The sequence below is a fragment of the Spermophilus citellus genome, assembly GCF_964194105.1.
Source record: "Spermophilus citellus genome assembly, chromosome: 3".
NCBI classification, from domain to species: domain Eukaryota; kingdom Metazoa; phylum Chordata; class Mammalia; order Rodentia; family Sciuridae; genus Spermophilus; species Spermophilus citellus.
In genome coordinates, this window is record NC_138184.1 from 219,758,001 (window position 1) to 219,783,401 (window position 25,401).

The 25,401-nt window shown below is 45.9% G+C and overlaps 1 protein-coding gene across 1 annotated transcript; it reads right to left on the reverse strand.

Moving 5' to 3' along the window:
- Nucleotides 1–23,432, reverse strand: TRPV5 (transient receptor potential cation channel subfamily V member 5; the record flags this gene model as incomplete). The annotated part of the gene is made up of 15 exons (XM_081286504.1): nucleotides 1–298; nucleotides 885–991; nucleotides 3,838–4,106; nucleotides 5,797–5,863; nucleotides 6,066–6,231; nucleotides 6,487–6,563; nucleotides 6,660–6,746; nucleotides 16,771–16,983; nucleotides 18,841–18,987; nucleotides 19,415–19,587; nucleotides 19,714–19,812; nucleotides 20,120–20,257; nucleotides 20,734–20,856; nucleotides 21,006–21,103; nucleotides 23,320–23,432. 15 exons carry the CDS (start codon nucleotides 23,430–23,432, stop codon nucleotides 1–3), a joined length of 2,175 nt encoding a protein of 724 aa, XP_081142630.1.
- Nucleotides 23,433–25,401: the final 1,969 nt, after the last annotated feature.

Consider the following 25,401-nt stretch of genomic DNA (forward strand, 5'->3'; position numbering starts at 1 on the left):
TCAGAAATGGTAGACCTCCTCTCCATCCCCCTCACCAAGGTCCAGTCCAAGATTCAAGTGTGCCAGGGTGTTACGACGAAGGATCTCCCAGCCCCGGTGACTGTTGCTGCTCTGAGATGTGGTCCTGGACAGGGACGGAGTTTGAAGAACCAGAGAGGCTCTGGCTAGAGTTCCAACCTCAGTCACAGAGGGCTGTTTCTCAGACAGCTGCTCCTGTCCATCCTCCTTGTCTGAGCATTTGAAAGCTTCCACATAACGGAGCACTCGCAAAGGATTCTGGTCGTGATGGTTCTCAACCCTGTTGAGAGAAAAGAAGAAAGGATTCACCCGAGGTGGGGAGAGGCTGTGGGGGAGAAGGAGAGGTGAACATGGAGGAAATGGGGTCACAGGGGAAGAAAAGGAGGGGACCAGTGCTGAAGCAGGAAGAGCCCCGAGGATCAAGAGAGAGGAAGGGGACAGGAGTGCAATGGAGGTGTGGAGCAATCAGCCTTTAGAGGGCCGTGGGACATGGGTGATGGCAATATAGAGGAATGTGAAAGAGAAAATGGAGTCAGTTAACAGATACAGGGTCACAGGGTTGAGAATATAGAGTTCAGGAAACCCCCAGAGAGACGAGAGCCAGGTAAGGAGATAAGGGTAGAGCATGAAGGAGGAAGCAGCACTCAAGGCCAGAGTATATTGGAAATGCTGGTCAGGCAGGAACAGACCATGAGCCGGGCAATCGCGCTCACATCCGAGCCTTTCACACACACAGCCTGCCATTACCATCAGCATTCCTTAAGCCCCCGCCTGTACTCCATCTCCCTCCCCAAGACAGGCTAACACAGTCTCATGAAGTCCCCTGGTGGCCCTTGCTTCTAAGGCTGATCACCCTCGTCACTCACCGCAAGAACCAGCGGTCCCCCAGGCCATACTCGCACCCGCAGATCCCTGAGCGAGGCCACAGGAAGCGAGGCATCTTTCTCTCCAGCATCACGGTGGTGGCCACGACCTGAAAGGAGGGCAGAGGCAGAGAAAGAACTCAGAAAGAGCTGTGAGGTTCCGAGGGACACCGAGGCCACCAACAAAGGGAATCAAAAGCAATGTGTGAAACGAGGACCCCAGAGATCAGCGGTAAGAGCTACCATTATCTTCTTCGAGCCTGTGACAAGATCATGCCAGCCTGCTTTTCTCATAGGAAAAGGAGAAAGAATGTTCTTTGTTTTGAATAAAACAGTGACTCCAACATTATTATTCAGATTCAGGGAAAATGAGTCATTTCAAAGTAATCTCATTTTCTTTTTCATTGGAAGGTCACAGACCAATGATCTTGGTTTAAATAAAATGATTAAATAAAATCTCTCTGATCTCAGGGATGAACTGATGCTGCTCCAGTTCAAGGAATTTCAGCTACTTAAACATCCATACCTGAAGAGGGAAAAGGATTGATTAATGACTGCTCACTTGGCAGGGAAATTTCTAGTAGCATGTCCCAGGTTCTGTCCTTTGCCCAGCCCTCATTAACTACCTAGATGAAACAGAGGACAAGCTTATCAAATATGCCTGTGACACAAAACTGGGAGGGATACGTAATATGTGGGGTGACAAAAGCAATATAAAATGACCTCACCAAACCAGAATGCTGCTCTAAAACCAATAACATTGAATTAAAAAAAATGTGAGGTCCTACATTTACATGTAAGGAACTTAGCTAAGTAAATCATGTGGAAAAAAATCAGATTCTAGTAGATCATAAACTTAGAAAGAGACAGTTACATATATGCTAAAAGATCTGACCTGATTTTAGGTGCTTTTGGTAATAGTATTACATCCAAAGTAAGAAAAGGCATGATCTCTCTCAGCACTGCTCCAATCATATCAGGAACTGGACAATTCTAATTTCAAAAGGACCGTGGTCTATTATCACAGGATCAGAGTGCAGTCACAATGGGTCAGGGCCAGGAAGCATTATTGATTGCAGGAGCTAGCAGTCCTTAATACAGCCAACTGTACACGTCACCATCTCCCATTCCCTGACTTTCTTATTACTCCACACTTCCCTTGGGTTCATAGTTGAGTCAATCTCAGGACTTCTAACCATTCTGTTCTCTTCTCTGGGTAGGTCTTCTCTTCCGCAAAAAGGATACATATATGTAACTGTCTCTTTCTAAGTTTATGATCTACTAGAATCTGAATTTTTTTTCACATGATTTACTCAGCTATTATTCAGCCTCCCTTTGTTTTCTGGTGACAGAACCCATCCTTCATTTAGAGAATGGATCCTTCACCTCTCTCAGCCCATTGGTTAGAATAAGCTGGATTACCAAGTCCCTGGAAATCATCTCCTCCATTATGGGGCTCGAGGTGAGGGCTCCTTACCTCCACACTAGCACCACCATCAAGGTCATAACTTTATGTTAAATTCAGAAATGGGTCTGTGAGACCCAAACTTTTTGCAAGGATGTGAATCTTAGGCTGATTTTTCTGGGGTCAAAGATGCTCTTTCCAAGCCAACAGCACTATACGATGTTGACAGAACGCCACAAGAACAGGTCTTATGATTATGCACTAAAGGAACCTGCTCTTTCCCTCAGAGCTTAGAACTTCTTTAAGTCATCAGGACAACAGGGCAGGAGAACCTGACTTAGAAGAAAGTCAGAACAAGAGAGAGCAGAACAAGGGACTGACAGAATATGTGAGATGGAGACTGGGTTCTGACCAGCCACCCCCAAAGGATCAACATACCCTCCTCCTCCTACTTAAAAACAAGTCTGTTTGAGTTTTGTTCTCTGTTCCTGTTGTCATGGGTCCTCACTGCTACAATCCCTGACCCCTATCCTCTCCACCATTGTTCTCAATGGATTCTTGCCCATCTTCAGGTCTCATCTTAAATGTCACTGTCTCAGGAAAGCATTCCCTAACTTTCCAGTCAGATTCCTGGGTTGCCTTCTCTTCCGAGCACCTGGTATTCTCCATGGCACTTTTATTGCTGTAAGTTTGCAACCTTCTATGAAGTCATTTGCTTGATGTCTGTCTTTCCAACTAGACTGGCAGCCCCATGAGGTCACAGGTTACAGCTGTCGTGTTTGTGCATGTATGTGTTCCAGCTCCTAGAAATTTCCCAATAAAGAGCAGGCCCTAAAGGATTATCGTGACCAAAATGAAAAGTTTGAGGAGTAAATTGGATGATGACTCTATTCAAATAATTGACTAGTGGCATAAAAAAAATGTATTCCCTATTGTATGAAGAAGTTTAGGGCCAGAGAATGAAAATTATAAAAAGACAAGTTTCAGCTCAACGCAATATGGACATTTTTAATAATTTGGGAAAACTCCCCTCCTCCTACCCCCTATCCAAACATATAAGATAATAAGGTCTTGATTAGCATTGAGAAGATGTTGAAGGACTCTGACCAATAAATAATTATGCTGAGTAGTAGGTGAGTACTTCTTAGAGGTCTCTTGAGGGTAACTTCCAACTCTACTACTTATTGTCTTATGGTGACACAAGAAGAGATCATGGAAAACAGGGATTTATAGAATCTAAGAGAACATAAGGTCCAAATATAAAAACTAGAATATACTAGCACAGTTTCTGGTTCCCAGCAGATCCAAGAAGGACTCCTAGATCTACTTTTCACCCATGATCAACAGCCCCACCTCTTGCCTCTACCCTCCAGTTTATCCTGCTTCTGTCCCCTCTATCTATCCACATGTACCTCAGATTTACACATCACTGAGATGACAGCCTCACTGGGTTGTCCTGTGACTCTTCTGGGCACGGTCCACCATAACATCCCACTTTGATTTTTCTCTCCATCCCCTGTCCCTTAGCAAGAATCACACTAATAAACTCACCTGGGCCCTCCAGAGCTCATCACGCTCCTGAGCCACTCTCCAGTGGGTGTCACCCATCATGGCGATGAACAAGTTGAGCATGAGCAGTGTGGCGATGATGGCGAAGGCAGCGTAGGCGAGGTTGTACATGAAGGGCAGATCTACGTTGTAGTTGGCAGGGCCATCGATGATGGTAAGGAACAGCTCAAAGGTGCTGAACAGTGCCGTGGGATAGTCAGAGAATTCCCCCAGGTTGGCTGGGTCCTCTGTCTGGAAAATGATACAGAACGCTGCTCCGCCCAGAAAGAATGGAATTATCACAATAAGCATGGGCCAAGTTAGTATTCACTCTACCTCTAATATATACATCTCCATATACATACACACGTCCACACAATCATGCATCCGCAAATGTGAAACTGTGAAACTGGCCAACTCCAAGAGGTCCTATGACTAAGTTCACCATGCTGGGTGATGATAATACTCAGGAATTAAGAAAAAAAATGTATGGGCATGTATGGCATAACGTCAACTGTTTCTTAACTTTTAGAAAGCCAAACATTTACAAGATAAGTTGTTTAAAAGAATGCGTGGAATACGCAACAACTTTTTAAAATGGAGCACATAAAAAGGCTAAAAGAAGAGGACCTTTTATCTCGATGGGCTTTAGATAACTGTCCATCACCCTGAGACTCCCTAGGTGAGCCTGGACGCTCGTGGGAAGGCTATCGTTGCTTTCTGTGTGACCTGCTGGACGGTAATGGGCATCCTTGGACCTGATCTCAGCATTAGACCCTTTAAATGGCTTCTCCGTGTGGGAAATTGAAACATCAACAAGTTGGCTCCAAGAGCAGAAATAGGGTCCATGACAGAGAACATCTTCCTTATTTAATAAAAAAAGTTAAGTACAATGGCCACGAAGTGATCATTTAGGGAATGTGGGGTCTAGGACATTGTAGGAAGCAACTCTGTTACCCTTGCCCTGCTTTATAACCTGTGTATGAGTAGACGCAGGTGAGGAAGGGAGAAGGCTTCGAAGAGGGGTATCGGAGGGTGCAGGGGAGTAGAACATTCTAGATAGACTGCCAGCTCTACCCTTTCATGCTTTACATCTTGGAGTGTTTTGGGGTTTTTTTTTTTGTTTGTTTGTTTTTCTTTTTGTTTTTCCGTCTTTGTTTTTGTGGAAACCCCTATTGAACAGGGAAATTTCTGGGAATAGTAAAGAATCTGTGTAAGGAGTCATGATCTTTTAGAGTTGGTGGTCTTCAAAGCTCTTCTGATAGACCTGCCTGTCTAATCAAGGACAGAGTCAGAGTTCCTGGCCTTAGGATCTTCATCTTTTCAACACCAAGAACTCTCTTGTACTCCTTCCTGTTCCTTCTCCTGCCCGCTGCTCTTCCTGCCATTTTTCCTTCCCTTGCTCTCTTTTTTCTCTCTCCCTGGCACCCTCCACTAAGCCTTGACTGAATCCCTGCTTGTCCCATATCTCTCAGTCTCTCTTCACCACTCTTCTTTTTCTGTTTTCTCTACCATGATTTAAAATGTCCAGACTCTCTTGTATATCTCTTTGTTCTGATTCTTTCCTTTTATCTCAACTTTAAAGACCACCTATAGAAAGAGAGCACACTGTCTTCTTAATTCTTTGTTTCTTCTTCTGAACTGTAAGGAAAGAAGAGTTAAACACTGCCTTGTTTCTCTTTGTCCACACAGTTTTCTGGGATCCACAACTGGCCAATCTTTCCTGTTTAAGGTCCATCTCTCTCCAAAAGCCCTCTCTAGCTCAAGGTCTCACAGGGAAGTTAGTCAACACAAATGTGATTGGTCCAGGCCACATGAGTCTACCTTCTGGGCCAACCTAAGTGGTCCTGATCTCATGGACAACAAAATAGAGTACAGAAGAGAGCTGAGAGCGAGAGTGAGGGTGAGCTTTCTGAAGATCTGGACCCAATGGTCCACTGGAAGAAGGAGTAACACACTCACCAGAGGCAAATCCCAGGATGACCATGGCCATCAGCCAACAGAAACGCATCAGGTCCCCAAAAATCATCTGCATGAAACAGAGAAGAGGAAGAAAGGTGGAATGATCCTTTCTCCACTGTATCTGAGCCATTATTACTAACAGATCAGGAGGCCCCCAGAGTTCCACCAGCTCCAGTCAGAGCAGAAGTTCCTTTTTGGCACCTGTCCCCAACCCTCAGCCTGCAAAAGTCCTCTGACTGAGCCAGAAGAAGGCTTCAGAAAGCACTGACCTTCTGGATCATGATGGTGAAGGGACCCAGCATCTGGAATCCTCGAGCAAAGTACATGACACTGCACCAGCCCAGCACCAGGGCCAAGGATATGGGTACCACCTCTCCATTCATGTTGGTGAGCCGCATCACCATGGTCACCAGCACCAGGGAGGCATAGGTGATGCTAGAAGAAGAGCAGGAAATAGAGTGAGGGTGGGCTGGGAATATTCTATATCCCCACAGCATGGTGGTGACTTGGGTGGTACCCACACACTCAGGCTTAGTTTTAACACATAAAACACACCTACACACATAGATATAAGTCCACTGGAGAGAAACACCTGAGTGAGGGTCACCTAAGGTCTATATCCCAGAGAGTGCACTGGAGACCTGGAACAATTTTAAGTGTGGGCAGGGGCTAAAAGGAGGAGACACTCACATGATGACATGGAATGGCCCCCCGAGGATTGTCTGTCCAAAATAGCGAGAGGCACCAACTCTGAAAATGTCTGGGATCTGGGGGAGGCCAGTAAAACAAAGAGACAATGTAGACCGCAGTTCAGCCTGGGGCCTCAGGTGGATGGCCTTAGCCTGGACCCCCCAGCACCTCACCTCTAGAAGCAGGATAATCACAGCCCCGATGACGGTCACCAGCTCCCCCACCAGCCGGATGTGATCCTGGTAAGTCACATAGGCCTCCTATGGAGGGAAATTCAGGACAAGGAATGCTTTCTGATGGGTGGAGAGTCAAATCCTTTCAAGTGAGTGGTCTAAAGATTCCAACGTTTATCCAGGATGAAGAAAAGCCATCCATCATCCCCCGTCAATCATCCCCAGTATAGTACCAATGTGGCTAAATTCAACCAGGACAGGAGTCTATATGTCCAAGGTTTATTTAAAAAACTAAATGCTAATGGCTTGACCTATTATTGGATATCACCTCCTCTATATATGTTGTAAGCAGTAATTTATGATTTGTGTATGAGCAGCTGGGAACATATTTGAGATATACTGAATTAATAAATAAGAAGAGACCTTTACATTTACACACTGTGGGTAGGATTGTAAATTACTAAAACCACAATGGAGATTCCTCAAAAGACTAGTTTTGAAAACACCAAATGACCCCGCTATACCACTCCTTGATATTTATCCTAAAGAATTAAAATCATCATACCATAATGATACATGCATACCCATGTTTATAGCAGCACAATTCACAATAGCCAAGTTATAGAACCAGTCTGTTTGTCAACAGACGAATGCGCTATATATACATAATGAAGATTTATTCAGACATAAAGAAGAATGAAATCATGTCATTTTCAGGAAAATGGATAGACCTAGAGAACATCATGCTAAGTAAAATAGGTCTGACTCAGAAATCTCTCATAAGTGGAAGCTAGAGAGAAAAGGGAAAAGAAAAGGGATTTCATAAAGATGGAAGGGAGATATATAGAGCAGAGAGAGCAGAGGAGGGAGGGAATAGGAGAGGGAAGGGAAAGGTACAGGGCACCGATAAAGCAAATTTTTTAAAAAAGAGAGATCTTAGTGGCTTGGGATGGTTTTGACTATGGGAGAAGTCCAGCTTTTCCAATCTCATTATGGCTGGCACTGGGTAGAATACACTGTAAGCCTATCTCAGAATGCAGGTTCTAGCATGGGCCCAGAAACTACCATTTCCAATGAGACCTTGAACAAGTCATTGAAGATCTCTGAGCCTGAGGAGTCCTCAACCAGAAAATGGAGATTCTTACTGCTTACCTTGAAGAGTTATTGTGAAGATCACACTATATGATATATTTGGATGAACTTCACAAACCATAAAGGACCACTGATACATTCATCATGGTTTTATTATTATTTGGCAACACATAATTGTGGTAGAAATTGGGCTAGAAATGCTGTATGGATTTTAGTTCTTAGGAAGGGTCCCTGCCTATCCTGAGCAGAAGATGTAGAAGGCATAGTCCTGGGGTCAGGGTGGAGTGAAGACCATTCTACTTCAATGCATGTTACCTCCAGTGGAAGTTCTGCAACATCATACAGAAGCAGGGATTAAATCTCACATTAAACATCCTTAACATGTTTAAAGCCATGACCCCACCTAAATATATAAAAAGGACTATGGAGCCTCTTTCAGAGAAATACATTCAGGTGCAGACAATTATGCAATGAATTCCAAAACATTAAGGCAACTTTTTGGCCATAAAAGGGTTCACTGTTGTTGTTCATTGGCTTGTTTTGTCCTCAGTCCTAGCAACTGTCTTTGAACTCCCTCTCCTCTCTCCTAAAATTCAGTTCATGGACTTTAATATTTTGTTTTATCTTAATGTTTCTACAGCATGTCTTTTTATTGTAAAACATGTCAACTCCTTTTCAGACTCATGGCAGGAGAAAAATAATAAATATATTAACTTTAGAAACTACATTAAATATAGAAATAAGACACGCTTGCTGGTGCCCCTGTGATCCCAGCTACTCAGGAGGCTGAAGCCGGAGGATCACAAGTTCTAGGCCAGCCTGAGCAATTTAACAAGACTGTCTCAAGGTAAAATGAAAGGGGCTGGGAATGTTGCTCACAGGAAGTCCTGGGTTCCGTCCCCCAAACTGCAAAAACAAAAAAACAAAAACCCTGCATTATTTTATATATGTGTTTGCACAACAATGTTGAATTTATTTTAAAATGTTGTATCTTTGTTGAGTATGTCAAGGTAAACGCCTGTTTTTGTATCTTGTCACAACTAAGAGAAGGAACTCTGCTCAGGTTCACCTGAAGAGCTGTGAAGATCAGAGCACCCCTAGCGGCCAGAAAAGGAATGGCACTAGCTATGATGATCTCAGGAGATGAAAACCATGAAACCTCAACCAACAGAGAACATTGGGGACAGTGCAGGTCCTGCTGGGGCTTCCCCTCGCCAGCTTCTCTTTGCTTATTTCACAGATTCCTTCACACGGAGGCGTTTCCTGGCACAAATTCAACAGTGAGGAGGCCAAGGAACAGAAACTGCTCGCTTTGCCTAGCCCCACCTGGGATCCACGGCCCTGGAGTGGCTGCCTGCACCATCTGTCCCCAGGGCCCTAGGCTGCAGGTGCCAGGTCAGCTGAGAACCCCCTTCCTTGCTCATCTTCTGGACCAGTACACAGACTTTTATATAGGGTCCTGTTTGTTTGTTTTTTTTTTTAACTGTTCTCTTTGGGCAAGGAAAAAAAAACTTGGTATGTGTGTGAAAGTTGCCATAAAAATAATAGTAGTGGACTTTTAAAACATTTGACTTTTGTTTTGATTTTAAGGGGAACTCTAGAGTTTCATTTGATATATTAGGTTGGTTCATGGTTTAGAATAAGCACTCTTTGTGTTGTTAAGAATATTTTAGTGTTTCTAAAATGGAAAGGAGCATCAAATTTCAATGATGGATTTTTTGATGTTGCTTGAAACAATAATAAGGATTCATCTTTAAGAAACCACCTGGTCCCCCTAGAATTAAGCCCTAAACTCAAACAAATAATGACTTCCTTTCAGTTTCTAGAACTTTATTCTTTGGGGATTGTATTCAGGATTTTCTAAGATGAAAGGCTAATTAATCCATAGCTTTCTAGATTTTTAGTCCTCATACCCAGGTTTTGGGATCAAGTTCAAGGTTATGTTTAGCAAAGTAAATTATCAGGAACACTCATCCCCAAGTACCAATTCAGTCTCCCAATTTTTCTTGCTTCATGTTCTCTGAATTAACAGAGCCAACCCTTTAGTCAAACCCATGGCACCTATCATCTTGTTTATCTGCATCCACTTTCCCCACCAAGCTTCTGGAATGATCTTTCTAAACACAAAAGTCATGAATATTATCATATGGCTTCTCTATTTAATGCCTTTTCTTGCTACCCAAAGCCTTCAAAATAAAAGTGTAGGCAAGAGAGCAGTGTTCCTTACTTTCATATGACAGTAGAAATTTTGATAGTGTCTGAATTTTATTGATAAATGGAGAAAGATGCATATTATTTCAATGACATGGAGATAAGGACAAGAATGGAGAGCTGAAGCAAGCAAAGCCTGGTCGTGCCCAGGAATGAGAGGTGGTGGGGAGAAGGACCAGTGCAGGACACAGTTGCTTTTCATCAAATATGTCACTTGATCTTAAATCACATGTATGTAGTCTTTTAATTAGAAATGTTGACTGTGAGATAAACCCCAGATTATCAAGCATGATGTACAAAGCCCTCACTGCTTTGATCACTGCTTTATGTCCCCATGCTCTGAGCTTCTGGGGACTTGGTGGTTGAGTCAAGCCTTCCATCAAGGATGGGCCCTTTCTATAGAACACCTTCTGCCCCCTGTTAGCCTGTCTCACCCTTCCTGATCTCCAAGATTAAGGTGAGCCCAGCATTCCTCTTGGCTCTCATTTCCTGCCCCTGTGTGTCCAGATCAGGTGCTCTCCTGCAGACACCTGGTGCTGCTCTGTGTTCACGGCCCTCACCCAGCACATTGAAGGTGTCTGGGTACCCCTTGTCTCTCCAGGGAGCAGGGATGTCTCCTGCTTTTTACCACAATGCCCACCATGATGGCAGGTATTGATTTAGTAAGAAAAGAAAGAAGGAAGGTGAGAAAGGAGAGGGGAAATGGAGCCAGCCGGGCTGCGGCAGATTCAAGCTGAGCATTACCTAAAGGGAGACAAAGAAGGAATGGAGAAGTGGAAATGGGGACACCTAACTAGGAATGAAAGGAGAAAAAGATGACAATTGGGCTTTTCTGAGATTTCCAAAGTCCTCGGCTCAAAGTCCCTTAGGCAAGCCTGACTAATAATGCACTAAGAAAATACTCCACACCACTCCTTTGAAAATAAATATCTTCCAACAATGTCTGGAATTTTTTCACATCACTACATGTCTTAGAATTTTAGGGGTTGTCAACAACCAAATCCCCTGCAGAGTTTGGCCCTTCCTACTTCACTGAGAAACTGCCCCAATGAGATTGCTCTTGCTTGGCAGATGCCTGAGCTCTTTGCCTTCAAGGAAATGCCCAGAGGCAGGCAGGCAGAACAGAGCCTGGGGCTCCACTGAGTTGAAAGAGCTGGGTGTGTGTCCTGCGGGAAAGTGTGGAGAGCATCCCCTGTCCCAATAGAAAGTGGGAGGGCACCAGAACCACTTGTCAACCCCAATCTAGATCTTACTTTGTCTCCCCCAAATCCCAGACTTGTAAATAAATGAAGCTACCAGCAGGGCCTTGCAAGCTCTCAATGAAAGTTACTCTGATTCTCTAAATGGGGCAGGTCTCCTAAATACAGCTGCCCATTAGAACTAAATGGCAAGTCTTTGTCACAACATACACACAAAGGCCAAGCCTGGATCAATAGTTTGGATCAATATGTTGTTGTTTGTTTTTCTAAAAAAAAAAAAAAAATCTTGGTAGATTTTTAATATGTATTCTAATCTGTATTCCAAGGTGAGAATTTCTGGGCCTGGGCCATAAGAGAGGAAGATGTGGTTCCCATGAAAGGCCACCTTCAAAGAGACTCTGCATTTTCTCAGGAAGATGGATCTTGGAAAATTTTACTCTCTTCCGAGAAGCCACATGTAACTGTGGCTGCTCCTTTGCCATTGTCCTTTGCCAGGTTACATATCCTCACTTTGCCCTTGCAAGTCTTTAATTTCTCCCTTTGCCTGGCATTCTAAGTTCTAAAGAGGTCACACCTAAATGAGAGAACAGGCAGTAGCTCAGTCTCTGGGGGTAGGAGTTATTGCATATCTGATCTACCCATCAATCCGTGTCCCTCTCATCTTAAGAGGGAAAGATTAGATGTGGCACATAATCCCCTGGTGAGCTCAAAGCAGGATGAAGATGAATTTCTTATAGATTGAGTCCCTAAGAAAGAAGACTGGGATCGAGCTCATGGTTCTGGAGAGACAAGTGCCCTCTCTTGGTATTTAGAGGTGAAGGTTTTCAAACGAAGCACTCCTGCACCCCAACCCCTACATTCCCCTTGCCAGCTAAGTGTCTTTGCCTGTGTGTTTGATCTCTTCTGACCTCAGAGTCACCATTGTTAAAATGGTGACAATTTTATTTGCTAATGGTATTATGATATAATGCTTTGCCATGGTCTACAGAGTCACATCAACTTCATGGGCAGCTTGTCAGAAATGCAGTTTCTCAGGTACCACCCAGCCTCACTGCCAGAATCTGCGCTTTAACAAGTTCTTGAAGGTGCTGACCCATGCATGTAATGTGCACACAGTAAGCACTTAGTAGATGTCATTTTTTTTTTCTCCTGGGTTTCCTGTTTCTCCCCATCCCTTCCTCTGTCTTTATCTGCTGTGCTTGTTCCACAGGGTGTTGGTTAGGACTCCTGAACCAACTAGGACAGAGTTGGAGATCAATTGGGTTTTCAAATAGCTATGGTGCTTTGGGTTGTCCAGAATTCATAAGGAATAATGAGGTGTACACAAATCATCCCACTTTTTGCAACAGGTAAAAGATGATTTCAAACGGATAGAACAACACATGTCATTCCTGCCCCATCTGCTCCCTCACTCTCTGCATCTAATCTGTCACCAGGGAGTGATGCTTTCACCTTCTGATGCTTTTAACAATCTGCCCTGATGTCACTCCTTCCCCCCACCTTCCATCACACCTCTGTACCAATCTGCCATTGTCTCTGGATTGCTAAACTGTAGTGGATGCTTACTAGTCTTTCCACATCCTCTCTAGTTCCCTCGACTCAACAGAGAATACTCTACCATGCAAGGAGTCATTAAAAAAAAAAATCTGGTCAAGTTCTTATCCTGTTTAAAATCCTTCTGAAGATCTCATTGCTTTGGAAATAAAGAATAAAATCCCCAATATATCCTGTAGCACCCTGTGTAATTTGGAAAGGACCATTTCAACTGCAGGCACCTACCCTGGTTCTCTGGGTTCTAGCTAAACTTTTAGTTCCTAGACCTTAAGGAGGGTCTTCCTGCCTTGGGGTCTTTGGATAAGCATTCCTTCTGCCTAAAATATTCTTTTCACCACCAATTTCAGCTCAGAGACAAGCCTTCTTCAAAGACCCTCTCTGGCCTCCTAGAAGGACCAGGGCCCTGTTATAAGCCCTCTTTGCACCGTGTCCTTTTTATACCATGGAACAAAATAATGTTAATCAGTTTGTAATGAAATAGCTATTCATACTCTCATTTAATTAATATGCATCAGTCTTTAAACTATCAGACCAAAACACTATCTACTTCGTGTTTTGCTCAAATGGTGAGTATTGAATTTCTAACACCTAGAACAGTGTTTAGCATTAATTATTTGTTTAATGAATGAATCAGTGAAATGTTTCTAGGAAAGGAAAAGGCAAAGAAGAGCTTGAGGGAATCTTTTCTAAGAGAGAAAAAGGAGATACAGCGATGTAAAATTAATACCCTCAAGCTGAACAGTGCACTTTAGAATCTAAATGCTCAGATGGCAGCCCTAAGATTAGCCAACTGAAACTGAGCAAATCTCAAAGACAGAATCTGCGAGTTCTCAACTCTGGGAGGGAACAGAGGGAGAAAGGGAGTTGCACAGAAGATGGAAAGAGAACCTCATTGTTATACAGAATACATATATGATGTTGTAATGAGAAAAAGGAAAAAAAAGAAAGCGTGTCACATTAGATTGGATAGAGAGAAAGGATGGGAGAGGAGGGGAGGAGTAGGGAGGATAGGAAGGGCAGCAGAATAGAATAGACAACATGATTGATGTATGTACATTCCATGTATGTATTATATATCAAAATGCATTCTACTGTCATGTATGACTAAAAATTAAAAAATTAAAATTAAAAAAAAAAACACCAAGGCCAGAGCCTCAGCTCAGACATTCTGATTTACTGGGTTGTAGCATAAGAACAGGTCTTCTTTTCCAGCCTCCCAAATTTCTAATATATAGTCTTGGTTAAAAATCACGTATCTAACAGGAGGTAGGATTTGCCTGAGGTCAAACAACTATTTAATTTCAGATTTAGGACTAAAATCCAAACCACCTAGCTCACCAACTTTGAACTTTCCACTCACCTGGGAACCTAAAAGAACTAGTTCTATAGTGCTTGCTGCTCTGCCTAAGCCAGGTAAAAATTTGAGTGCAGGAGGAAAGTAATTCTAATTAATAGAGCTCTTGGGAGACCCTGGGGAAGCTGAACGATGAAGCATCTTAGAGTCCTTAAGATATACCCCAAATTGGATAGAAATGAACTAATCCCATCCTTACACAATTCAACTTTTGTAGAGTTTCATGAAAATTAAGAGCTCGTTTTTCTCAATTTCAAATGTTTGAGATGGTGCTCTTGGGTGGCTGTCTGTCATAAAATCTAGAAGTTAAGCTACAAAGGATTAAAGTTCATAGAGCCCAATGTTTTCCTTAGGCCCCAAAAGATCCACAGAGAAAATGCTAGAGTGACTGAGAGCCAAGGGCTTCTAGGCTTATTAATAAACTTGGCTGTTAGAGTATTCATTTATCTAAGCTGAAGATCCATAAACTAGCTAATCAGTGACAGCTGCAATCATAAAGATTCTATACTGTCCACTTTAATATTTCTAAAACTTTCAAGTAACCAAAAAGTAGAAGAAAAGAAAAAAAAGAGAATTTCTTATTATTTAAAAAGTGCAAAATTTGCTTTCAGCAGCACTGGGAAAGCAGAATCTTTCAAGTCATAGTGATATGTTTGGGAGTCCCGGATCTAATCCAGATTGGCTTACCATTTGAGTAAGAGCAGTACAAACATTCCATTGACTCCGGGACAAGGCTAAGGGCTAACACCAAAGACTAGGGACCTTTGGCTGTTATTTCTTTCTAACCCCCCACAGCTGCATTCTTAACCCTCTTGCCCCTCTCCTGCACTGAGAAAGAACATTTAGAACTCAAAGAGACTTCCTTATAGATCAAGGTGGCTTTGACCCAGGGCAAAAATGCTAAGAAGAAAGAAGGGAAAGAATAGGAGAGAAGAAGGATGGTAGGGGTACTTAGACTTAAACATGCCTCTCCTAGTCCTGAGGCAAAGCTAGGGGACCTGATAAGTGTGATTTAACTATCTGGGAACATGTTCCTATCTAGTTCGTCCTGCCCCAAGAGAAGCAGACACACGGAAGAAGACACTGGTGGTTAATTGCTCAACATCTCTCAACTCCTTGAGCAGAACACTATCTACACTGAAAACTCATAAAGATTCCAAGAAATCGGAGATAAAGGAAGGCTGGGAAGGAGCACATATGAAGAAATAGGGCCAGAAGCTAGAGGAAAGTCTAGGCACGCTCAATTTGTTTATGTTTATACATTCTCTTCATTCCTAGTCACTCCCCATTCTACCTATCTCCTAAATGTCCTTATTGGCCTTATGGGCTCTCCACACCAGAGACAGCCTCCTGCCTGGAGTGATGTTCATGGAACACAAACTCACAGGGGCTCTTGATACAGGAGTCTCTCTCTCTCTCTCTCTCTCTCTCTCTCTCTCTCTCTCTCTCTCTCTCTCTCTCTCTCCTGCCCCTTCCCCTGGGGGGGGGACCACAACTCCTATAAATGAATGATGAGGCATCTTAGAGTCAAGGTATTCTCAAAATTGGATACAGATAAACTAACTCCATCCTTACAAGTCAGCTTTTGTGTAGTTTGAGCTACACATATAATTAGGGTAGCGAATGCTAGAAATTGAAGAGATGGAGTGCCTACTTAGTTTGGGGTCCTTTTCCCTGTTTTTCTCTGTGCATACTATTGTCTTTGGTCTAACCCAACTCAGAGTTTTTGCTTCTTGAATGTAAGAAGTTTATCTTCTCTTTCTCACCTAACCTACCCCTTTTCCTAGTCGTCCATGCTGAGCTCTTCCTATGGCTGGTCTATCCCTCATAGACCATAGATCTCCAGTCACCCAGCTCTTACTTATCTTGCAAAATTCTTCTTCCATTTCTGTTCCTTTAGTCCTATATGCCTGAGCTATTTCTGCTATTTTTAGCTCACCAGGACAAAAAATTTAGTAATCCATGGATCAAACCCAAATGTAGTTGTACTAGGTTGAATTTTACGTGTTTAAAAGTACTATTCTGAATTTACTCCCTCTATTACACCCAAAAGACAGTTTGTTTTCCCCAGCTACAGAGTTTTGTGTCTACACACCTCTAATCAGCCCTTCTCACCCTCCTAGTTCTCAAGAACATTATAGGAGGCAGGCCTGTGACCTTAAAGACCATTTACTGCAATCTGCTGCCCAATCCAAGCATGTCAGAAATTAGGAAGAGGCAGATCCACAAGGTCCTCAACTAGAAGTCAGACAGCTGACCCATTATTGCCAATGAGCTGATATTGATAGTGTCCAGAAGAGAAAGCAGGCCAGAAGTGCTGACCCTACCAGAACAGAAAATAACACAGATGTGACTTGGAGTACAATCTTCCTTCTTTAGAAGAGGTTTCCTTGAATATCCCACTACCAAAAAGCTGGTCCTCTTTGTAAAGTGCAAAAAGTTTCACAAATGCATGAGGTTACTAATATGAAGGGGTCTCTCAATGTTGTTGCAAAAGAGTCCATAAATCCCTAGGCAATTACTCTTTCGCTCATTAAATTCCATCTGATTCCTTTATCTTATGCCTAATTCCTACCATGGTGATTTGCAGCCTGCAACTTCTAGAACCCAAGGGTGGTATCTTTCCTGGATAGCATCAGTCTTGTCTCCAGCATCATTACCCCATGTTACTATTCCCTTTTATCTCTTCCAATAAAATCACCTGTAGTAGTTTCTGTTGGAAGATGATGTTATCTCGAGGATTTGTGCGGTTGCCAACACGGAACTTGAGGGGGCGGTAAACACAACATGTGGTGAAGCATATCATATAGAGAATGTACAAGGCACCCAGGATACAGAAGTATGGCTGCCCATATTTCTTCCACTTGAAGCTCACCAGCTCCTTCACTGGGGTCTGTTCCAAGATCTGGCGAGCCTGCCATGGAAGGAAAGTAGCTTGGGGTGACCAACATTTTGAGGTTATTGAGTTCCCACTGGGTCCCAGAAGTGAAGGACAGTAACCATCATTATCATCATTCATTTAGTTAGTCATTTCCTTGAAGGATAACTAGTCCATTTCTACTATATGCTAGGTTTGTGCTAATACTATAGATATACTATTAAGAAGCAAAACAAGGCACCATAGCACCACTGTAGCTTTAACAGATGAAGAGTAGTTTACTGAATGAAGGAGAGTTAGGAAAGATCATTCCATGAAGTGGCAGCAGGCACCAGGGCAGGAGGGGGTAAGAAGGCATTATCTATTTGCAGGTGAGGTGTGGTTGGGAATATGGGAGAGCCTGTTGGGACTGGTGGACAAAAGATATAAAGCGCAAGGTAAATATGAGCCATATTATTGTGTATTGTGTGTGAAGTCTGAATACAATGGAAAGCAAGTGGAAAGTCTAAGCAAGGATATAGTCCAGTTTGCTCTGGAAGTACTGTTAGACTCAAGAAAAGCAGTAAGCAGGCTGTAGAATGTGCCAGAAATCTAAGTGTGATGGGACTGTGCTCTAGAGAGGGTGAAGGACGGGATGAAGCATGTCAGAAATTAGGAAGAGGCAGATCCAAGGCAAAGCTGAAGGGATTAACCATTAGCATAAAAAAACTTTTTATACCACTGAAGCTGGAGGGAAAGAGAGAGACAGAGTACTTGGCAGTTCAGAGCAGAAAGTTTAAGGATCCCCACCCAGAGTGGCTAAGGTTTGTCACAGGTAGGGGTCTTCTTTGCTGGAACTAAGGGTGAAGGTAGCAAGAATATGAAAAGGGAATAAGCTGGGAGGCGTTAGGGAAGGGGAAGGTATCAGACCCACAAGAGTCTGTTGAGAACTAGCTGATATCAAAAACTAAACAAGCATGGTGGCAAAGTCCACACAGAGGGACCGGACATCTAATTCCTAAGAAAACCTGCTCAAAGCTTATCCATTTCCAGGATGATTCCTTGAGGAGGGTCACAAAAACTGACCACTCAGCCTTCCTCCCATCATTCATGTTTCCATCATCCATCACAATTGTCCATGTTTTGTGACTCTACAAAGGCTCCCAGGAAATTGTCATGTAGCAGATAAACAACGGAAACTATAGCTTGCCAATATCTTGGAGGTTCCTGAATGCCAGAAGCATTTTCTTCTTCCTTGTATAGACTTCCACAAATTTTCCTTTCCTTCATGTTATTCAATCTTGGACTGTCTCAATGATCTATGCCTTGTTCCCTCTCTGGAAAGCTCTCTTTTGACTTATCTTCCTGATGACTCCCAACTCCCCGTTGAAGACCTAGGAGGAGCACTTCCTCTGTGACACCTTCTCTGGCCATCCAAACCAAGTTGACTACACCTCCATGTTGCTGCCCCAGTTCATAGCTCACCACCCTATAATGGTACATCTTGTGCTCTATTGCAATTATTGAGGATAGGGATCAGAACTGAGGAATTTGGCTGACAGGAAACGTGCTTTCTCTCTTTCTGTATTCTCAGTTCCTGGGTAGTGTCTGGAACCCAGCAGGCGCTCATTATGCTGAAGGAAAAAAGGAAGAAAGCAAGGGAGGGAGGGAAGGAAGAGTTTCCTTCTGGAGAATTCCTCATCTGAAATGGTAGAGTGGAACAGGTAAGCTGAAGGAACTAGAGCCAAGCAGAGGGAAACGACCTCAGGAGATTAGTGTTGGCTGGTCTTTCTCCCAGGTCCCAGGAAACTGTTCTCCTCTTGGCCTGTTGTAAGTCCCCTGGAGCCCGGGATCCCAGAAAATGGGCAGGTACCGTGTGGACACAGTGCTCTCTGACACTTCTTGAGTCCATACCTCCCGCTTCTTGGAGGAGACCACAAGTTCTAGAAAGGACAGCTCCTCTCCCCAGGAGTCGATCTCTGTGAGGTCGTAGAGAGTGGAGGTCAGGGGTCCATATGTCCATTGGATGTGCTTCCGCCTCTGCATCAGGTGCTGGAACATCTGAAAGATACAGGGACGAACAGGAGAGTCAAAGTGTGAGAAGCTGGTCTGAGACAAAATGCCTGTGGACCAGGCCAGTTGCTCACTCTCCACAGATAGTGTAGAATTGGCCATCTTCTGTTTACATGAATCTTCCTCCTTCCTTCCTTCCTTCCTCCCTCCCTCCCTCCCTCCCCACTCCCTCCATTCCCCCCCACCCCTTTCTTTCTTTCCCATAAAGCTCTGTAAGAGGAAATGAGATGAAGGGAGTAGGATTTGAGAATACTATGGAAAATATTTTAAGATGAAAGTCTCAAATGCCACTAGGAGGGGAACCTGAGGTTGAACATTTTGGTGATGAGGTAGAAAGTAGGGGACTACCTCCTTTGGGAGGAGCTTGGAGAGAAGGGTCATAAGAGAGGCACCTTAGGGCTGGGGAGCCTCTCACCACAGTGTTGCCCTCTACTCCAGCCAGCTTGAAGGGGGTGAGGCCCTGGTGATTGGGCACGAGCTCCAGGGGCTGCAGGTGGTCCCCTCCATCATAGGACAGCAGCAGGTTGTACATCTGGCAGGCAAAGGTTTTGTTGGGCTGCAGGATGAGGATGTGCAGCACTGTGTTTCCTGGGGAGGACATGGGCTGGCATGTGGACACAGGTCTAAAGGCCCCCATGGTCCCATTCCCCCCCCCCCGGTCCTCCCTCACACCCCCAGCCACATCCCAGCACCCCCTCCCATCTCAGCTCTTACCCAGAGAGTCCTGGGCCCGAATGTCAGCTCCATGCTCAATGAGCAGCCGCACAATCTCCTCGCTGCCCACGCAGGCAGCAAAGGACAAAGGGTGCTCCCCTGGGGACACAGAGAGATCCATGGCAGGAGACCACAGGGTCACGAGCTGAGGGGGCAGTTTCTCCCAGGTGACTGCCTGCTTGCTCCTCCCACATCTCAGCTCAGGGCATGGGGCACTTGTCCAGCAGAACCAGAGGAAGGACACTGAAGAGGGTCCTGGGAATTGGCCTCTGGCCTTAAGTCCTGTAAGGGCTGCCCTTCTGCTTCCCCACAGATGGAGCTGAGGGCAAGGCCCTGCTTAGTCTAGCTCCTTGTCCTAGACCTGGCTCTCCACCTCCCCTTCCTCCCAGCCTGGCCCTGCCCTCACCATAGTAGATGAGGTTGTGGGGATTGTGTTGGAAGGCGGTGCCTGTGGCTCTGGCAGAGACGCTGGCCCCGTGGGCGAGCAGGGCACGCACCAGGTTCACGTTCTGGTTCATGACAGCGATGTGCAGGGCAGTCTGACCTGGCCCAGGGAGAACCATCAGTCACAAGTCCATCTCCCTCAGGTCTCTCAGGGACACAACACCCAGCAGAATCCCCAGCAAGAGTCCCTGCCAGTTCCTCATGTAGACTACTACCATGGCTGCACAGAGTGGCTAGTTACTCCCTCAGGCTGCCCAACTCATTGTCCCTACCCCTCCACTACTGGAGGCAGGTGAGGAGGACTTGATGTAAATAAAACCACTGTGGCTGCTATGCAGGGGGCAGAGAGAGATGTCATCAGGGATGCTGACAGGATTGAGATGCAAAACAGCTAAAGGAATCCATGGATACTCAAAGCAAAGGCTGGGATTTGGGTATTTCTCCCAATTCATGGGTGTCATGCTTCCTGGCCCTCTAGTACTTCCCCAAACCCACCCTTCAGAAGCCCATTTCAAGAGGTAACAGCCAACCATCCCATGCCTGTCTCCACCTGGAGTTACCACGCAGACTCCTCACCTAAAAAAGGCTCACACACGGTGGGCTCCTGGACCAGGTCTGGGGCGGCCTCCATCAGCACCATGGCGGCCTCCAGGTTGTCATAGAGGGCCGCTACGTGCAGTGCCGTCTCCCCCAGGGCTCCTGGAGTGGAATGAGACAAGAACGTCAATTCCAGCCAGGAGCCCTCCAGGAAGGAGCTCCTGGCTCCAGGAATAGCTCCAAAGTCCCCACATGCTCAGCAGGGAGAGGGGCCTTCTGCCTACCTCTATCCCATTAAACTCTGATCTCACCTCTTTGTCGAAAGTCACAATTTTGTTCCAACAGAAGTTTCTTAAGTGTACACAGGTCATTTTCCTTGGCTGCCTGAAGCAGTGGAGACTCCCATATCCTGGAGGAGGATGAACTGGAGTCAGGTAGAAACCATCACAGAGATGCCAAGAGCAGGGACAACCAGAGACATCCTCTGTCTAAGACGCACACATCTCCACTTTGCCACCCTTGCATCATCTACAAGGACTGAAGGAACTAAGGGGACATTAAGGCAAAGTGTGGTCTAAGGGTCTCCCTGGTTCTGGTGTCATCCCTGTCATGCAGATTCCTTGTATACAGGTTTGTGGCTCAGCTGGGTAGGGAGGCTAATAGAAGGGTGCAGTTCCTGAAGGAGGAAGCCTGAGGTCTGGCTATGACATCCCTGCAAAGAGTTCCTGGGGCCCTGCTGACTCATCAAAATTGCGAAGATGTTTCAGGAAATCAGCAGGTGGAGGGAAGGTGCGTTTCTGTGGGGTTCCCCAGGATGTCATGCTTACTGAACCTGCTCTCTGTAGCCAGGGGAGTTTAGAAACCAAAACAGTGAGGAAGGACAAGACCAACTGTTAGGGCTTAGGAAATCTGTGGAAATCATGAGCTTCTAAAGCTCTGAATACTCCTTTGGGCTGTTTAGATACAATGTCTACTGTGGATGGAGAATTTGGGGTAGGTTATGGGCCATGTATTCCTCCTGGACTCAAAGCAAGTTGTTCATGACCGAGGAGGAATGAGCACCGGGCTTCTCAGCTCAGAAATCAGAATGAGACAGTCATCTACACGCCCTCCAAGAGTTCATTATTGTTTCTGCCCTGGTCTGCTTCTAAAGCCAACAAGAGATAAAGCTGGAGCCTGGTCTGCTAGACAACGTAGCCTTGGCTCCAAAGGCAAACACAGAGTTAGGCAGGATGAGGGTCATCGGGCAGAGCAGAGGAGCCGTTTACCTCATGGCCCCGACTCACGGATTCCTTTCTTCCCATGGCTCTGGGAGCCAGGGGGAAGAAGTGTTCTGGTTAAAGAAGGAGTTCTCTATCCCAGGGAATACCACTGGGAGAGACTTGCAGAGTGAAGGGTCAGCACCTGCCTCTTTCACCCAGGCCCTCAGTCCCAGTGAACTGTGTATCTCTGACCTGTCCAGAGTGGCCAGGGCTAGATTCCAGAGATCACTCCGTGTCCTAAGGCCACTGTACAAAGCTCTTGTCCCTCCTGACCCTTGGCCCGCTGCTACTCTGCAGAGGGGAGGTCCTGTGACCAGGTCCCTGGGAGACCACTTTAGTCCCACTCTGATGCAGGGGGAGGGGAGATCAAAGGTTCCAGCATAGGGCGTTGTGGAGGATTGGGGCTCAGTAAGCAGAAGGCCCTGTCAATAGGAGGGTTCAATGTGAAACGCAAATTCAGGACTTCCTCTTCAAAATGATGAACAGTCTCAAGACAGGGACAGCAGGACACTGAACCAAAAACAAGACTCTCCTGATACCCAGAGCAGCCTGCTTCAGAGATGGCTGTCGGCTTGCTCCACCCCTCAGCTCTAGAGTGGGAAGGCCCCACTCCCTCCCCCGCAGGCTGGCCTGCAGGATGCATCCCTGCCCCCACCCAGGCTGCTTTTCCTGACTCTGGACCTCAGGGAAAAACCATGGGATGGTCCGCACTAGGTAGACCAGCCCTTTCCTGAACTAAAGGTCCCAGGAACGGCACAAGCCCCATTCATTCTCCATGTAGTGGGCACCTGGTGCACCCCCAACACAGTACATACAATAAAAGGCAGAATTGAAGGCAGGATTCTGCAATGTCACCCTGGTTGTCCTCTTCAGCTGGTCTCATCCAAGTGTCACACAAAACTAATCTCTCCTCCCCCTTTTCCAGACAACCGACTTTAATTCCAACTGTAACTTCATGTTCTGTCTTCCACCAAGTTTTCTCAACAAAAGACCGGTAATATCTGATCCCATCTCCATCAACCTGCTCCCAACAACCTGATATTGTCTGTCCTCCCCATTCTATATGCTTGGCTTCTTCAATCTAGTCGCATTTAGTCCTCCTTCTAGGAGGCAGGCAGGTTCCTGCCTGGGCTGTCATTCTGCCCCTGCCTTTATATTGACAAAGTCTCCTTAGGTGGCCCAATGCTACATTCTGCACTACTACCAAGAGGGTCCAGCTGGGGTGCTTTAGTGGGCGGGCTGGAGGGAAGAATATATCCAGGAAGCTGATGCTGAATTCTAGGGTGCAATATCAGGAAAACAGTCCTGTGGGTCAGAGGGTTTGAGAATTGGTGTGTTTCACACCAACTCCTTAGGAGCCTACCTCTTCTGCTGCAACATGTAGACCTGGTCCAGGTGCTGGTCCCAGTCTTGCTCTCCAACCAGCCAGGAGGCCAGAAATTTCTGGAGTTGAATCCAAGGCCCTTTTGCCCCCATGTCTTCTTGCAGGCACTGGCAGGGTATGAGACTCTGGTGAGAGGAACAAGCTAGGATGGCAGCAGCAACTCAGGAAGCAGGGTCTGCTTAGGACCCTGAGTGAGTGTATTCTCTGTGTGACTTGTGTGTGCAGGTGTGGTTGTGGTGTGTGTGTGTGTGTGTGTGTGTGTGTGTGTGTGCGCGCGCGCGCACGTGCACTGAGGGACTAGCCAACCTGCCTAGGGAGAGGAGGCTTTCCCTGGAAGGGGCGGAGCTCTTTCCAGAGCTGAGCCTGGGGGCACAGAGCTGCCCTGGAGCAGGGATAGGGGAAGGGGAGGGAACTTCTTGGTTCCTGGCAGTCAGCTGGGTCAGCTGAGACCTGGAGAGGCTGAGGAATGGGGCAGGCAAGTTTGGAGAGGAAGCAAGGGCAGTGCCTGGAAGGTGGGTCCCATGAACAAGGTGTGCAGGCTGTGGGTTGCAAGATGTGGGAACTAAAGGCCTCCAGCTCAGGAATCTGGCAGATCCCGGTTTAAGTCCTGCCTCTTATCCCTTACAGTCAGGTGAGCATTCTTCACCACGATCTTCTGAATTTTTAAAGTAGGGGAAGCAATTATACCATAACAAGAAAGTGTATGTAAGGTACCATGTGTCACAAGACCTCACCAGCATATTCTCCCCCAAAGAACCCGGGGATGGCTTCTCCTCAAAAGCCTGTGGCTCCTGTCTGGACCTCAAAAGAGGGTGTCTGACTCTCCCCTTTCCAGGCCACCCCTGCCTGTGGTGACTCCTCCTCCCCTGCCATTTTCCTGAGCCCAGCCTGAGCATGACTCTCAGGTACAAATCCCAGGAAACACCCAGGGGTCTGTGCTCCAAGGGGAGTTGAACAGCAGGAGCCTAGTAAAGTGTAGGACAGGGAAATCTTAAGACTCATTCCAGGAACAAGGCTGCAGGAGGAATGGACACGGATAAGTGGAGGTTATATTACTTTATTGTGTGACAGCTTGTGCCTATTGTTGTGATTGTTCTCAAAAAGGCATATCAATGTCATTGAGTTGTAGTCCTTCTGTGAGGCCAAGGGGAATAGGGCACAAGTTCTCTGTTTTCTGAATGAAGGACAGAGCACAGAGGAGAAGTGAGGTTCCCCCAAACTCCAGGGCTGGAGGCAAGACTGGACCTGGCTCTGAATTGGGGACTTTGGCTCCCAGTAAGTTCCTCTCCAGATCTTGTTGCTTCTTGGGAGTCTTTTGTCCATAAAGATGTGAGAGACTTGGGTGGGGTATGTTGGGACCCTCCTCTTTGGGATCCTCTGGAACCAAGAACTGCCTTCCTCGTTGGCTGTGCTCCAGAGAGTAAGGGATGGATAAAATAACCTCTAGAGAAGGACAAGAATTGAAAGGAAAATCAAGCAAGAAAGGAAGAGGAGGTGTCCCCGACAGGGAGGGGTTCTCACCCAGGGAGTGGGGAGGGGTCACCTTGTGGGACATTTTTCTGCCCTCCCAGGGTTGGGGCAGTGTGGGTGGTAATGATCACTGAAGCCTGGGGACTTCCAGTCTAAGGAGATGGAGGGAGCGATAAGGTTGAAGTGGGGGTTGTAGATGCGCTGATAAGCAGGGGGGCAGGCCAGGAAGGGAGCACTTGCCAAGGAAACACTCAACCCATAAAGCTGATCCTGCAGGGGGTGGGGGAGGGAGGAGCTGGCAGTGGAGGAGGCTGGCCCGGTCAGAGCTGCACGGAGCAGGTACCCGGGCTACCACTAAGGGCATCAGCTGTAAGTCTGGGAAGGAGGAAAGAGGGCCCCATGTTCAAGTCCCCACCCCTGGGTCTTCAGTGTCTCCCCTGTCCCCTGCTGCTGCCTACACTGCTGACTTTAATGGGAAGAGCATGAACAAGTACTCTGGATGGAGACCATACTGTCTGCCAGTCCCAGCTGGTAGAGGGGAGATTTGAGTCTCTTTTGATCTCGGCCACTCCTCATCTTGGCAATAGTCTG